The 13,315-nt window shown below is 59.4% G+C and overlaps 1 protein-coding gene across 5 annotated transcripts in view; it reads right to left on the reverse strand.

The window, feature by feature from the left end:
- Positions 1-13,315, reverse strand: part of LOC142316950 (alanine aminotransferase 2) — a 64,502-nt gene that overhangs the window by 16,410 nt on the left and 34,777 nt on the right. For 2 of the 5 annotated variants that reach the window (XM_075352769.1, XM_075352768.1), the window contains exon 3: positions 6,744-6,927. The exons of 1 other annotated variant lie outside the window; for it this stretch is intronic. In XM_075352769.1, coding sequence (XP_075208884.1) covers positions 6,744-6,927 — 184 coding nt within the window. Of the gene's footprint in view, positions 1-6,743; positions 7,136-7,163; positions 7,266-13,315 lie in introns of those variants that run through there. 2 more of the 5 variants (XM_075352770.1, XM_075352767.1) reach the window with 2 other exon arrangements.

The raw sequence follows: 13,315 nt of genomic DNA on the forward strand, positions 1-13,315 counted from the left end.
CAGCCAACCGCCGCTATCAGCCCCCGAGTGCAAGTGCGAGACATGTGACCGGACTCAAAAGAGAGACCGCCAACATCCAGTGCGGGACATGTGACCCCAGCCGGGCTGTGCAGAGACAGCCAACATCCAGTGCGGGACATGTGACCCCAGCCGGGCTGTGCAGAGACCGCCAACATCCAGTGCGGAACATGTGACCCCAGCCTGGCTGTGCAGAGACAGCCAACATCCAGTGCGGGACATGTGACCCCAGCCTGGCTGTGCAGAGACAGCCAACATCCAGTGCGGAACATGTGACCCCAGCCTGGCTGTGCAGAGACCGCCAACATCCAGTGCGGGACATGTGACCACAGCCTGGCTGTGCAGAGACAGCCAACATCCAGTGCGGGACGTGTGACCCCAGCCTGGCTGTGCAGAGACAGCCAACATCCAGTGCGGGACATGTGACCCCAGCCGGGCTGTACAGAGACTGCCAACATCCAGTGCGGGACATGTGACCCCAGCCGAGCTGTGCAGAGACAGCCAACATCCAGTGCGGGACATGTGACCCCAGCCGGGCTGTGCAGAGACTGCCAACATCCAGTGCGGGACATGTGACCCCAGCCGAGCTGTGCAGAGACCAACAGCCAGTGCAGGACATGTGACCCCAGCCGGGCTGTGCAGAGACCGCCAACATCCAGTGCGGAACATGTGACCCCAGCCTGGCTGTGCAGAGACAGCTAACATCCAATGCAGGACATGTGACACCAGCCTGGCTGTGCAGAGACAGCCAACATCCAGTGCGGGACATGTGACCCCAGCCGGGCTGTGCAGAGACTGCCAACATCCAGTGCGGGACATGTGACCCCAGCCGGGCTGTGCAGAGACAGCCAACATCCAATGCAGGACATGTGACCCCAGCCGGGCTGTGCAGAGACAGCCAACATCCAATGCAGGACATGTGACCCCAGCCGGGCTGTGCAGAGACAGCCAACATCCAGTGCGGGACATGTGACCGCAGCCTGGCTGTGCAGAGACCACCAACATCCAGTGCGGGACATGTGACCGCAGCCGGGCTGTGCAGAGACCGCCAACATCCAGTGCGGGACATGTGACCCCAGCCGGGCTGTGCAGAGACCGCCAACATCCAGTGCAGGCATGTGACCCCAGCCGGGCTGTGCAGAGACCGCCAACATCCAGTGCGGACATGTGACCCCAGCCGGGCTGTGCAGGGAGCACCCGCAGTCCTGAGGTTTGTACATTGGACACTCCAGGTGCCAGCAGCATAATTACAACCATTGTGCTATCAGTGACTGCCGGGCAATAATGGGCGCGAAGCCAATCTGACAACCCAGGAACAATTATATAAGAGGCAGTCATGTGTCTGCGGCACAGAAGAGGTGGGGACACGGATGCGGCAGGCGGTGAGGCACAGAAGAGGTGGGAACACGTATGCAGCTGGTGGTGCCTCACAGAAGAGGTGGGGACCCGGATGCGGCACAGAAGAGGTGGGAACACGTATGCATCTGGTGGTACGTCACAGAAGAGGTGGGGACACGGATGCAGCTGGTCATGCGGCACAGAAGAGGTGGGGACACGGATGCGTCACAGAAGAGGTGGGAACACGTATGCATCTGGTGGTGCGTCACAGAAGAGGTGGGGACACGGATGCGGCACAGAAGAGGTGGGGACACGGATGCGGCACAGAAGAGGTGGGGACATGGATGCAGCTGGTCATGCGGCACAGAAGAGCTGGAAAAACGGATGCAGCTGATTGTGTGGCAAAAAAAAAAGGAGGAGGTAGCGGCACAGAAGAGGTGGGGACAGGGATGCAGCTGGTCGTGCGGCACAGAAGAGGTGGGGACACGGATGTGGCACAGAAGAGGTGGGGACACAGATGCAGCAGGTGGGACTTTACAGAAGAGATGGGGACATGGATGCGGCAGGCGGTGCGGCACAGAAGAGATGGGGACACGGATGCGGCAGGCGGTGCGGCACAGAAGAGATGGGGACACGGATGCGGCAGGCGGTGCGGCACAGAAGAGATGGGGACACGGATGCGGCAGACGGTGCGGCACAGAAGAGATGGGGGCAATGATGCGGCAGGCGGTGCGGCACAGAAGAGGTGGGGACACGGATGCGGCAGGCGGTGCGGCACAGAAGAGATGGGGACACGGATGCGGCAGACGGTGCGGCACAGAAGAGATGGGGGCAATGATGCGGCAGGCGGTGCGGCACAGAAGAGATGGGGACACGGATGCAGCTGATTGTGTGGCAAAAAAAAAAAAAAAAGGAGGAAGTGGCGGCACAGAAGAGGTGGGGACAGGGATGCAGCTGTTGGTGCGTCACAGAAGAGGTGAGGACCCGGATGCGGCACAGAAGAGGTGGGGACAGGGATGCAGCTGGTGGTGCGTCACAGAAGAGGTGAGGACCCGGATGCGGCACAGAAGTGGTGGGGACACGGATGCAGCTGGTCGTGCGGCACAGAAGAGGTGGGGACACGGATGCAGCTGATTGTGTGGCAAAAAAAAAAAAAAAAGGAGGAAGTGGCGGCACAGAAGAGGTGGGGACAGGGATGCAGCTGTTGGTGCGTCACAGAAGAGGTGAGGACCCGGATGCGGCACAGAAGAGGTGGGGACAGGGATGCAGCTGGTGGTGCGTCACAGAAGAGGTGAGGACCCGGATGCGGCACAGAAGTGGTGGGGACACGGATGCAGCTGGTCGTGCGGCACAGAAGAGGTGGGGACAGGGATGCAGCTGGTCGTGCGGCACAGAAGAGGTGGAAAAACGGATGCAGCTGATTGTGTGGCAAAAAAAAAAAAAAAAAAAAAAGGAGGAGGTGGCGGCACAGAAGAGGTGGGGACAGGGATGCAGCTGTTGGTGCGTCACAGAAGAGGTGAGGACCCGGATGCGGCACAGAAGAGGTGGGGACAGGGATGCAGCTGGTGGTGCGTCACAGAAGAGGTGAGGACCCGGATGCGGCACAGAAGTGGTGGGGACACGGATGCAGCTGGTCGTGCGGCACAGAAGAGGTGGGGACAGGGATGCAGCTGGTCGTGCGGCACAGAAGAGGTGGAAAAACGGATGCAGCTGATTGTGTGGCAAAAAAAAAAAAAAAAAAAAAAGGAGGAGGTGGCGGCACAGAAGAGGTGGGGACACAGATGTGGCACAAGAGGTGGGGACACAGATGCGGCACAGAAGAGGTGGGGACACAGATGCGGCACAGAAGAGGTGGGGACACAGATGCGGCACAGAAGAGGTGGGGACACGGATGCAGCAGCCGGTGCGGCACAGAGGAGATGGGGACACTGATGCGGCAGGCGGTGCGGCACAGGAGAGATGGGGACACTGATGCGGCAGGTGGGGCGGCACAGAAGAGGTGGGGACACGGGTGCAGCAGGCGGTGCGGCACAGGAGAGATGGGGACACTGATGCGGCAGGCGGTGCGGCACAGGAGAGATGGGGACACTGATGCGGCAGGTGGGGCGGCACAGAAGAGGTGGGGACACGGGTGCAGCAGGCGGTGCGGCACAGGAGAGATGGGGACACTGATGCGGCAGGCGGTGCGGCACAGAAGAGGTGGGGACACGGATGCGGCAGGCGGTGCGGCACAGAAGAGGTGGGGACACGGATGCGGCAGGCGGTGCGGCACAGAAGAGCTGGGGACACGGATGCTCTGGGAGGTGCCATAGCACACATCTCTGCTGCTTTGCTACAATGTGTCAGTCCGGGGCTCCAGCTGTTCCGCTCAGAGCATGGTCTACACCGGATACGACTGTAACAACCCCTCCGCTGTGGTCACACGCCGGCAGCGCAGGCCGCGCAGATCTAGGACAGGGCAGATTCAGTGCACACAAAGCTTACCAGAAAGTGTCAAAACATGAAAGTTTACATGGGACTGCACGGCCACCAAGGCAAAGTGGAGGCTCCTACATCGGGGCTTCAGGGGTTAAGTGCGGACCCCAAAACACAATGGGAGTGAATGGACCATTCTTGGTTGCCATGGCGATGAATGGCCGCAATGAGCCAAAACGACTAATGAGGGAGATGCACGCCGGGAATTCCAGGAACAATCCCCATCATCCACATTCCAGGGGCCACACGACCATCGCAGGGGGCCGCATCTGCTCCCAGAGATCACAGCCCCCTCCCATAATGCCCTGATGCCCCCATAAAATTCACTCTGAGCCCCCGATTCATGCAGAGCACCGGCTGCAGAGCGGCTCACATCTGTGACTATGGGGCGCAGGTCACGGCTGCGGGGGAAGGGGGCGAAAAGAAGAAGTGACGAGAAGGCGACAGCGAAAACCGAAACTTCCCCTAACAAAGAAAGCGGGGGGGCACAGAGCAGAGCAACGGGGGGGGGGGGGCACAGAGCAGAGCGACGAGGGGAAGGGGGGGTGCGGAGCAGACTAACAGGGGGGGCACAGGGCAGAGCGATAGGAGGGGGGGCACAGAGCAGAGCAACGGGGGGGGGGGGGGGGCACAGAGCAGAGCAACGGGGGGGGGGGGCACAGAGCAGTGCAACGGGGGGGGGGGGGGCTGCACAGAGCAGAGCGACGAGGGGAAGGGGGGGTGCGGAGCAGACTAACAGGGGGGGCACAGGGCAGAGCGATAGGAGGGGGGGCACAGGGCAGAGCGATAGGAGGGGGGGCACAGGGCAGAGCGATAGGAGGGGGGGCACAGAGCAGAGCGATAGGAGGGGGGGCACAGGGCAGAGCGATAGGAGGGGGGGCACAGGGCAGAGCAATAGGAGGGGGGACACGCAGAGCGATGGGGGGGACGGGGAGCAGAGCGATAGGAGGGGGGGCGACACAGCAGAGCGATAGGAGGAAGGGGGGGACGCAGAGCAGAGCGATAGGAGGAAGGGGGGGATGCAGAGCAGAGCGATAGGAGGAAGGGGGGGATGCAGAGCAGAGCGATAGGAGGAAGGGGGGGACGCAGGGCAGAGCGATAGGAGGAAGGGGGGGACGCAGGGCAGAGCGATAGGAGGAAGGGGGGACGCAGGGCAGAGCGATAGGAGGAAGGGGGGACGCAGAGCAGAGCGATAGGAGGAAGGGGGGGACGCAGAGCAGAGCGATAGGAGGAAGGGGGGGACGCAGAGCAGAGCGATAGGAGGAAGGGGGGGACGCAGGGCAGAGCGATAGGAGGAAGGGGGGGACGCAGGGCAGAGCGATAGGAGGAAGGGGGGACGCAGGGCAGAGCGATAGGAGGAAGGGGGGACGCAGAGCAGAGCGATAGGAGGAAGGGGGGGACGCAGAGCAGAGCGATAGGAGGAAGGGGGGGACGCAGAGCAGAGCGATAGGAGGAAGGGGGGGACGCAGAGCAGAGCGATAGGAGGAAGGGGGGGACGCAGAGCAGAGCGATAGGAGGAAGGGGGGGGACGCAGAGCAGAGCGATAGGAGGAAGGGGGGGACGCAGAGCAGAGCGATAGGAGGGGGGGGCACAGAGCAGAGCGATAGGAGGGGGGGGGGCACAGAGCAGAGCGACCGGGGGCCCGGATATGCTGGGAGTGTCGTATATTTCAGAATTCTTGTCCATATGGAGGACCCCCGCTCACTTTGCAGCACGTTAGCCGCTGGGGTCACACGAGGAGTCAGATGAGCGTTCCTTCTATTACTACACTGTAAGAAGGGAGGAGAAATTGGGGTCTACGAAACTGCGGGAAGAGGGATCAAAGGAAGCGCCAATGAAAATAAGGGGCGGACACATCCCCCGCCGAGACCCCGGAGATCACAGCCCCCAAACATCTGCAAGTAATCAGCTCAGTAGGGACCCTCAGTGTCCTGATACTCAACAGTGCAGAGGTGGGGCCGAGACCCTCGCACCTCACTAACCACTACAGGGTCCAGCACTCAGCACAGGGGGCACCGGACGCGTGCCGGCGTCAGCACCGACCAACATCAACAATGCCCTGGGACAAGTGCAGGCATCAGCACCCCCTTCACACTCAGTGCCCCCCCTTACCCTACAGTGTCAGTGCCCCCCTCACCCTCCAGTCTCAGTGTCCCCCCGCCCTTTACCCTCCGCAGTGTCAGCGCACCCCCTCACCCTCCGCAGTGCCAGCGCACCCCCCTCACCCTCCGCAGTGCCAGCGCACCCCCCTCACCCTCCGCAGTGTCAGCGCACCCCCCCTCACCCTCCGCAGTGTCAGCGCACCCCCCCCTCACCCTCCGCAGTGTCAGCGCACCCCCCTCTCACCCTCCGCAGTGCCAGCGCACCCCCCTCACCCTCCGCAGTGCCAGTGCACCCCCTCACCCTCCGCAGTGTCAGCGCACCCCCCCCTCACCCTCCGCAGTGTCAGCGCACCCCCCCTCACCCTCCGCAGTGTCAGCGCACCCCCCCTCACCCTCCGCAGTGTCAGCGCACCCCCCCCCTCACCCTCCGCAGTGTCAGCGCACCCCCCCCCTCACCCTCCGCAGTGTCAGCGCACCCCCCCTCACCCTCCGCAGTGTCAGCGCACCCCCCCTCACCCTCCGCAGTGTCAGCGCACCCCCCCTCACCCTCCGCAGTGTCAGCGCACCCCCCTCACCCCCCGCAGTGTAAGTGCACCCCCTCACCCTCCGCAGTGTCAGCGCACCCCCCTCACCCCCCGCAGTGTAAGTGCACCCCCTCAGCCTCCGCAGTGTCAGCGCACCCCCTCACCCTCCGCAGTGTCAGCGCACCCCCTCACCCTCCGCAGTGTCAGCGCACCCCCTCACCCTCCGCAGTGTCAGTGCACCCCCTCACCCTCCGCAGTGTCAGTGCACCCCCTCACCCCCCTGTACCTGCAGCAGCTCCTTCTCCAGCTCCACGGCTCTGGTGACGATCGGGCCCCGCACCGCGTACTCCACCTTCCTGATCGCGGGGTTCATGCTCTCCAGGCTCAGGACCCGCTCCTGCTCTCCGTTCTCCGTCATCCTGGGCGCTCGGTTCCGGTCCGGTTCTGCCAGCTGCGATCCCGAGTGAGACCTGGAGGAAGACAGAAGAGCGGCACTGAGCGGCGCAGAGCCCGGGACACGGGCCCCCAGGACACGGGCCCCCGAGGACGCCCCGAGCCGCAGCATGACAACCGGGAGCCGCAGCATGACAACCGGGAGCCGCAGCATGACAACCGGGAGCCGCAGCATGACAACCGGAGCCGAGCGCAGGAATCCGAGAGAAGCGGAAGATACGGAAGAGGCGAGGAGCGGGCGGAGCGCACTCACTGCTCCACGTGTGCGATCCCGGCAGAACCCGTCCTGCAGACACTGAGCCCGGGGCGGCCGGCAGCCGGCTATATAGAGGAGGGCGCCGCCTCCCCCCGCACCCAGCGTGCCAGCCGTGCCCAGGACAGGAGCGTGCCAGCCGTGCCCAGGACAGGAGCGTGCCAGCCGTGCCCAGGACAGGAGGGTGCCAGCCGTGCCCAGGACAGGAGCGTGCCAGCCGTGCCCAGGACAGGAGCGTGCCAGCCGTGCCCAGGACAGGAGCGTGCCAGCCGTGCCCAGGACAGGAGGGTGCCAGCCGTGCCCAGGACAGGAGCGTGCCAGCCGTGCCCAGGACAGGAGCGTGCCAGCCGTGCCCAGGACAGGAGGGTGCCAGCCGTGCCCAGGACAGGAGCGTGCCAGCCGTGCCCAGGACAGGAGCGTGCCAGCCGTGCCCAGGACAGGAGCGTGCCAGCCGTGCCCAGGACAGGAGGGTGCCAGCCGTGCCCAGGACAGGAGCGTGCCAGCCGTGCCCAGGACAGGAGCGTGCCAGCCGTGCCCAGGACAGGAGGGTGCCAGCCGTGCCCAGGACAGGAGGGTGCCAGCCGTGCCCAGGACAGGAGCGTGCCAGCCGTGCCCAGGACAGGAGCGTGCCAGCCGTGCCCAGGACAGGAGCGTGCCAGCCGTGCCCAGGACAGGGAGGAGGACAGGAGCGTGCCAGCCGTGCCCAGGACAGGAGCCACCGAGCCGTGCCCAGGACAGGAGCGTGCCAGCCGTGCCCAGGACAGGAGCGTGCCAGCCGTGCCCAGGACAAGAGCGTGCCAGCCGTGCCCAGGACAGGAGCGTGCCAGCCGTGCCCAGGACAGGAGCGTGCCAGCCGTGCCCAGGACAGGAGCGTGCCAGCCGTGCCCAGGACAGGAGCGTGCCAGCCGTGCCCAGGACAGGAGCGTGCCAGCCGTGCCCAGGACAGGAGCGTGCCAGCCGTGCCCAGGACAGGAGCGTGCCAGCCGTGCCCAGGACAGGAGGGTGCCAGCCGTGCCCAGGACAGGAGCGTGCCAGCCGTGCCCAGGACAAGAGCGTGCCAGCCGTGCCCAGGACAGGAGCGTGCCAGCCGTGCCCAGGACAGGAGCGTGCCAGCCGTGCCCAGGACAGGGAGGAGGACAGGAGCGTGCCAGCCGTGCCCAGGACAGGAGCGTGCCAGCCGTGCCCAGGACAGGAGGGTGCCAGCCGTGCCCAGGACAGGAGCGTGCCAGCCGTGCCCAGGACAAGAGCGTGCCAGCCGTGCCCAGGACAGGAGCGTGCCAGCCGTGCCCAGGACAGGAGCGTGCCAGCCGTGCCCAGGACAGGGAGGAGGACAGGAGGGTGCCAGCCGTGCCCAGGACAGGAGCGTGCCAGCCGTGCCCAGGACAGGAGGGTGCCAGCCGTGCCCAGGACAGGAGCGTGCCAGCCGTGCCCAGGACAGGAGCGTGCCAGCCGTGCCCAGGACAGGAGCGTGCCAGCCGTGCCCAGGACAGGAGCGTGCCAGCCGTGCCCAGGACAGGAGCGTGCCAGCCGTGCCCAGGACAGGAGCCACCCGGGGCACCAGGCCCTACAGGAGCGTGCCAGCCGTGCCCAGGACAGGGAGGAGGACAGGAGGGTGCCAGCTGTGCCCAGGACAGGAGGCACCCGGGGCACCGAGCCGTACCCAGGACAGGGAGGAGGACAGGAGGGTGCCAGCCGTGCCCAGGACAGGGAGGAGGACAGGAGGGTGCCAGCTGTGCCCAGGACAGGAGGCACCCGGGGCACCGAGCCGTACCCAGGACAGGGAGGAGGACAGGAGGGTGCCAGCCGTGCCCAGGACAGGGAGGAGGACAGGAGGGTGCCAGCTGTGCCCAGGACAGGAGGCACCCGGGGCACCGAGCCGTACCCAGGACAGGGAGGAGGACAGGAGGGTGCCAGCCGTGCCCAGGACAGGGAGGAGGACAGGAGGGTGCCAGTTGAATGATTCCACTCATCTGATGAGGCTGAAGATATACATTAAAAACACAATAGGTCGGTGTATAAATGAAAAACTCCATAAAGAAGGTGATCAGGCACCAAATGACGAGGGGGGGGGGGTTATAGGTGACAAAGTTAGGTTTGTAAGGTATTCAGAAGCTAAGGTGACCTAAGAGCTGACACTCCCTTGCCACGAAGGTCGGCACCCTGAGAATCGCATACACCGCCCCCGCTCAACGCAGACTCCTAAGATACGGTCTGCTGGTACCAAACTATCCACAACCACTAGTTTGACTGCAAATGGTTAAATAACCAAACTATCGGCAATAAGTCACATGTATCCACGAGCACCACCATACCGAGTCACCATGGCTCCAGAACGCAAGGTCCATTCAAATAGCTCGGACCACCGGAGCGCACCACAACACCCAGCAAAGGGATGAATGGAGTCCCCTATTACAGGGTCAAAAAACATAAGCAGCAGGTCAAAGGTGAAAAAAAAGGGGAACAAAAAGGTATATCCAATGTCCCTTGTAGATGTTATCCAAGAAAACAGCCTCAACGCGTTCCTCCTGCGCGTCAGGTTCATCCGGAGCCGGGCGGAGATCACATCACCTGGGACAGAATAATGACAGAGAGAATGGTTTCCGGCATTCTTCTTCCTTTCTGCAGAGTGACGTTTCCTTCAGGTCATTAGTATTTGGTGGCATTGCCCTTACACTGTGTGACTTGGAGGACACGATTTGGATCCTTCCAGAAGCTTCTCACAATAGTTGGTGGAATTTGGGCCGATTCCTCCTGACAGATCTGGTGGAGCTGAGCCATGTTTGGAGGTCGCCGCTCGCTCCGGCCTTTTCAGCTTTGCCCATACATTGTCACTAGGACTGAGATCAGGGCTTGTGATGGCCACTCCAAAACATTGACTTTATTCTCCTTAAGACCCTGTGTAACCAGTTTGGCAGCAGCTTCGGGTCATTGTCCATTTGGAAGACCCATTTCCGCCCAAGCTGTAAGTTCCTGGCTGATGTCTTGAGATATTCTTCAGAATGGCCACATAATCTTCTTTCCTCATGATGTCATCTATGTTGTGAAGTCACCGGTCCCTCCTGCAGCAAAACAACCCCAACATGATGCCGCCCCCGTGTGTCACAGTGTGGATGATGTTCTTAGGCTTCAAAGCTTCTGCCTTTTTCCTCCAAATGTAACGATGGTCATTATGGCAAATAGTTCAGTTTTAGTCTCGTGAGACCCCAGGACGTCTCCACATATTAAGGCCTGTGTTCCTGTGTGCCTCTCCTAACATTAATCTGGCATTTTCTGTGTCTTTTGGAGTAATGGCTTCTTCCTGCAGAGCGGCCTTTCAGCCCATGTGTATACAGTACTCGTGTCACTGTGGATAATGACACAATGTTACCAGCTTCCGCCAGCATCTTCACAAGGTCTTCTGCTTTTGTTCTTGGCTTGATCTGCACATGTCTGACCACAGCACGGTCATCTCTGGTGCACAGAACCCGTCTCCTTCCTGAGCGGTATGATGGCTGCACATTCCCAGCTTGTCTGTACTTGTGTATAGTTGTTTGTACGGATGAACGAGGCACCTTCAGGAATCTGGAAATTGCCCCAAGGATGAACCAGACTTGTGCGAGTCCACAATTCTCCTCCTGAGATCTCGGCTGATTTCTTGTGACTTTCCCATAACGCTGCACAGAGAAGCCGTGTGTTTCAGGTCTGCGTTACAATACATCCACAGGTGTGTCTGTAATTACCTCAGATGTTGCCAATAAACCTATCAGAAGCTTCCAAAGACATGACATCATCATATGGGCGGTCCCATATTGTGTAAAGGTACAGGACTCTTAGTGTATGGAGACTTCACTGTGCAGAAAGGAATAAAAATGCCTGAAAACCTCTCTCTCATTATTCTGGAATTTGGCAAATAGAAATAATTTTGGTTTCTAATTGAGAAAAACCTGCAGATGTGTCTGTATAGAGAGCGGAGGGAAAAACCTGCAGATGTGTCTGTATAGAGAGCGGGGGAAAAACCTGCAGATGTGTCTGTATAGAGAGCGGAGGGAAAAACCTGCAGATGTGTCTGTATAGAGAGCGGAGGGAAAAACCTGCAGATGTGTCTGTATAGAGAGCGGAGGGAAAAACCTGCAGATGTCTGTATAGAGAGCGGAGGGAAAAACCTGCAGATGTGTCTGTATAGAGAGCGGGGGAAAAACCTGCAGATGTGTCTGTATAGAGAGCGGAGGGAAAAACCTGCAGATGTGTCTGTATAGAGAGCGGAGGGAAAAACCTGCAGATGTCTGTATAGAGAGCGGAGGGAAAAACCTGCAGATGTGTCTGTATAGAGAGCGGGGGAAAAACCTGCAGATGTGTCTGTATAGAGAGCGGAGGGAAAAACCTGCAGATGTGTCTGTATAGAGAGCGGGGGAAAACCTGCAGATGTGTCTGTATAGAGAGCAGAGGGAAAAACCTGCAGATGTGTCTATATAGAGAGCGGAGGGAAAAACCTGCAGATGTTTCTGTATAAAGAGCGGAGGGAAAAACCTGCAGATGTGTCTGTATAGAGAGCGGAGGGGAAAGCCTGCAGATGTGTCCGTATAGAGAGCGGAGGGAAAACCTGCAGATGTCTGTATAGAGAGCGGAGGGAAAAACCTGCGGATGTCTGTATAGAGAGCGGAGGGAAAAACCTGCAGATGTTTCTGTATAGAGAGCGGAGGGAAAAACCTGCAGATGTGTCTGTATAGAGAGCAGAGGGAATAACCTGCAGATGTGTCTGTATAGAGAGCAGAGGGAATAACCTGCAGATGTGTCTGTATAGAGCGCGGAGGGAAAAACCTGCAGATGTCTGTATAGAGAGCGGGGGGAAAAACCTGCAGATGTGTCTGTATAGAGAGCGGAGGGAAAAACCTGCAGATGTGTCTTTATAGGGAGCGGAGGGAAAAACCTGCAGATGTGTCTGTATAGACAGCCGAGGGAAAAACCTGCAGATGTGTCTGTATAGAGAGCGGAGGGAAAAAGCTGCAGATGTGTCTGTATAGAGAGCAGAGGGAAAAACCTGCAGATGTGTCTGTATAGAGAGCGGAGGGAAAAACCTGCAGATGTGTCTATAGAGAGCGGAGGGAAACTTCTGGTTTCAACTGTATATTATACACAGTGTAATGTCCCCATAGCTTGCTATATACAGTATAATGCCCGCACGGCTCCCTATGTACAGTATGATGTCCCCATGGTGGTTTTGAAACTTGCTATATACAATATGATGCCCGCATAGCTCCCTATATACAGCATAATCTCTGCACAGCTCCCTATATAGAGTATGATGCTTCCTATATACAGTATAATGTCCCCAAATCTCCTTATTATGATGCCCCCTCAGCTCCCTTTGTACAGTGTAATGTCCCCACAGCTCCCTATATACAGTATAATGCCCCCACAGCACCCTATATACAGTATGATGTCCCCACAGCTCCCTATATACAGTATAATGCCCCCACAGCACCCTATATACAGTATGATGTCCCCACAGCACCCTATATACAGTATGATGTCCCCACAGCACCCTATGTACAGTATGATGTCCCCACAGCTCCCTATATACAGTATAATGCCCCCACAGCACCCTATATACAGTATGATGTCCCCACAGCTTCCAATGTACAGTATGTCCCCATAGCTCTATGTATAGTATGATGTCCCCATAGCTCTCTATGTACAGCATAATCTCTGCACAGCTCCCTATATAGAGTATGATGCTCCCTATATACAGTATAATGTCCCCAAATCTCCTTATGTATAGTATGATGCCCCCACAGCTCCCTATGTACAGTGTAATGCCCCCACAGCTCCCTATATACAGTATGATGTCCCCACAGCTCCCTATGTACAGTGTAATGCCCCCACAGCTCCCTATATACAGCATGATGTCCCCACAGCTCCCTATGTACAGTGTAATGCCCCCACAGCTCCCTATATACAGTATGATGTCCCCACAGCTCCCTATATACAGTATGATATCGCCACAGCTCCCTATATACAGTATGTCCCCCATAGCTCTCTATGTATAGTATGATGTCCCCACAGCTCCCTATATACAGTATGTCCCCCATAGCTCTCTATGTATAGTATGATGTCCCCACAGCTCCCTATATACAGTATGTCCCCCATAGCTCTCTATGTATAGTATGATGTCC

Source organism: Anomaloglossus baeobatrachus, chromosome 6 (assembly GCF_048569485.1).
Source record: "Anomaloglossus baeobatrachus isolate aAnoBae1 chromosome 6, aAnoBae1.hap1, whole genome shotgun sequence".
Classification (NCBI taxonomy): Eukaryota; Metazoa; Chordata; class Amphibia; order Anura; family Aromobatidae; genus Anomaloglossus; species Anomaloglossus baeobatrachus.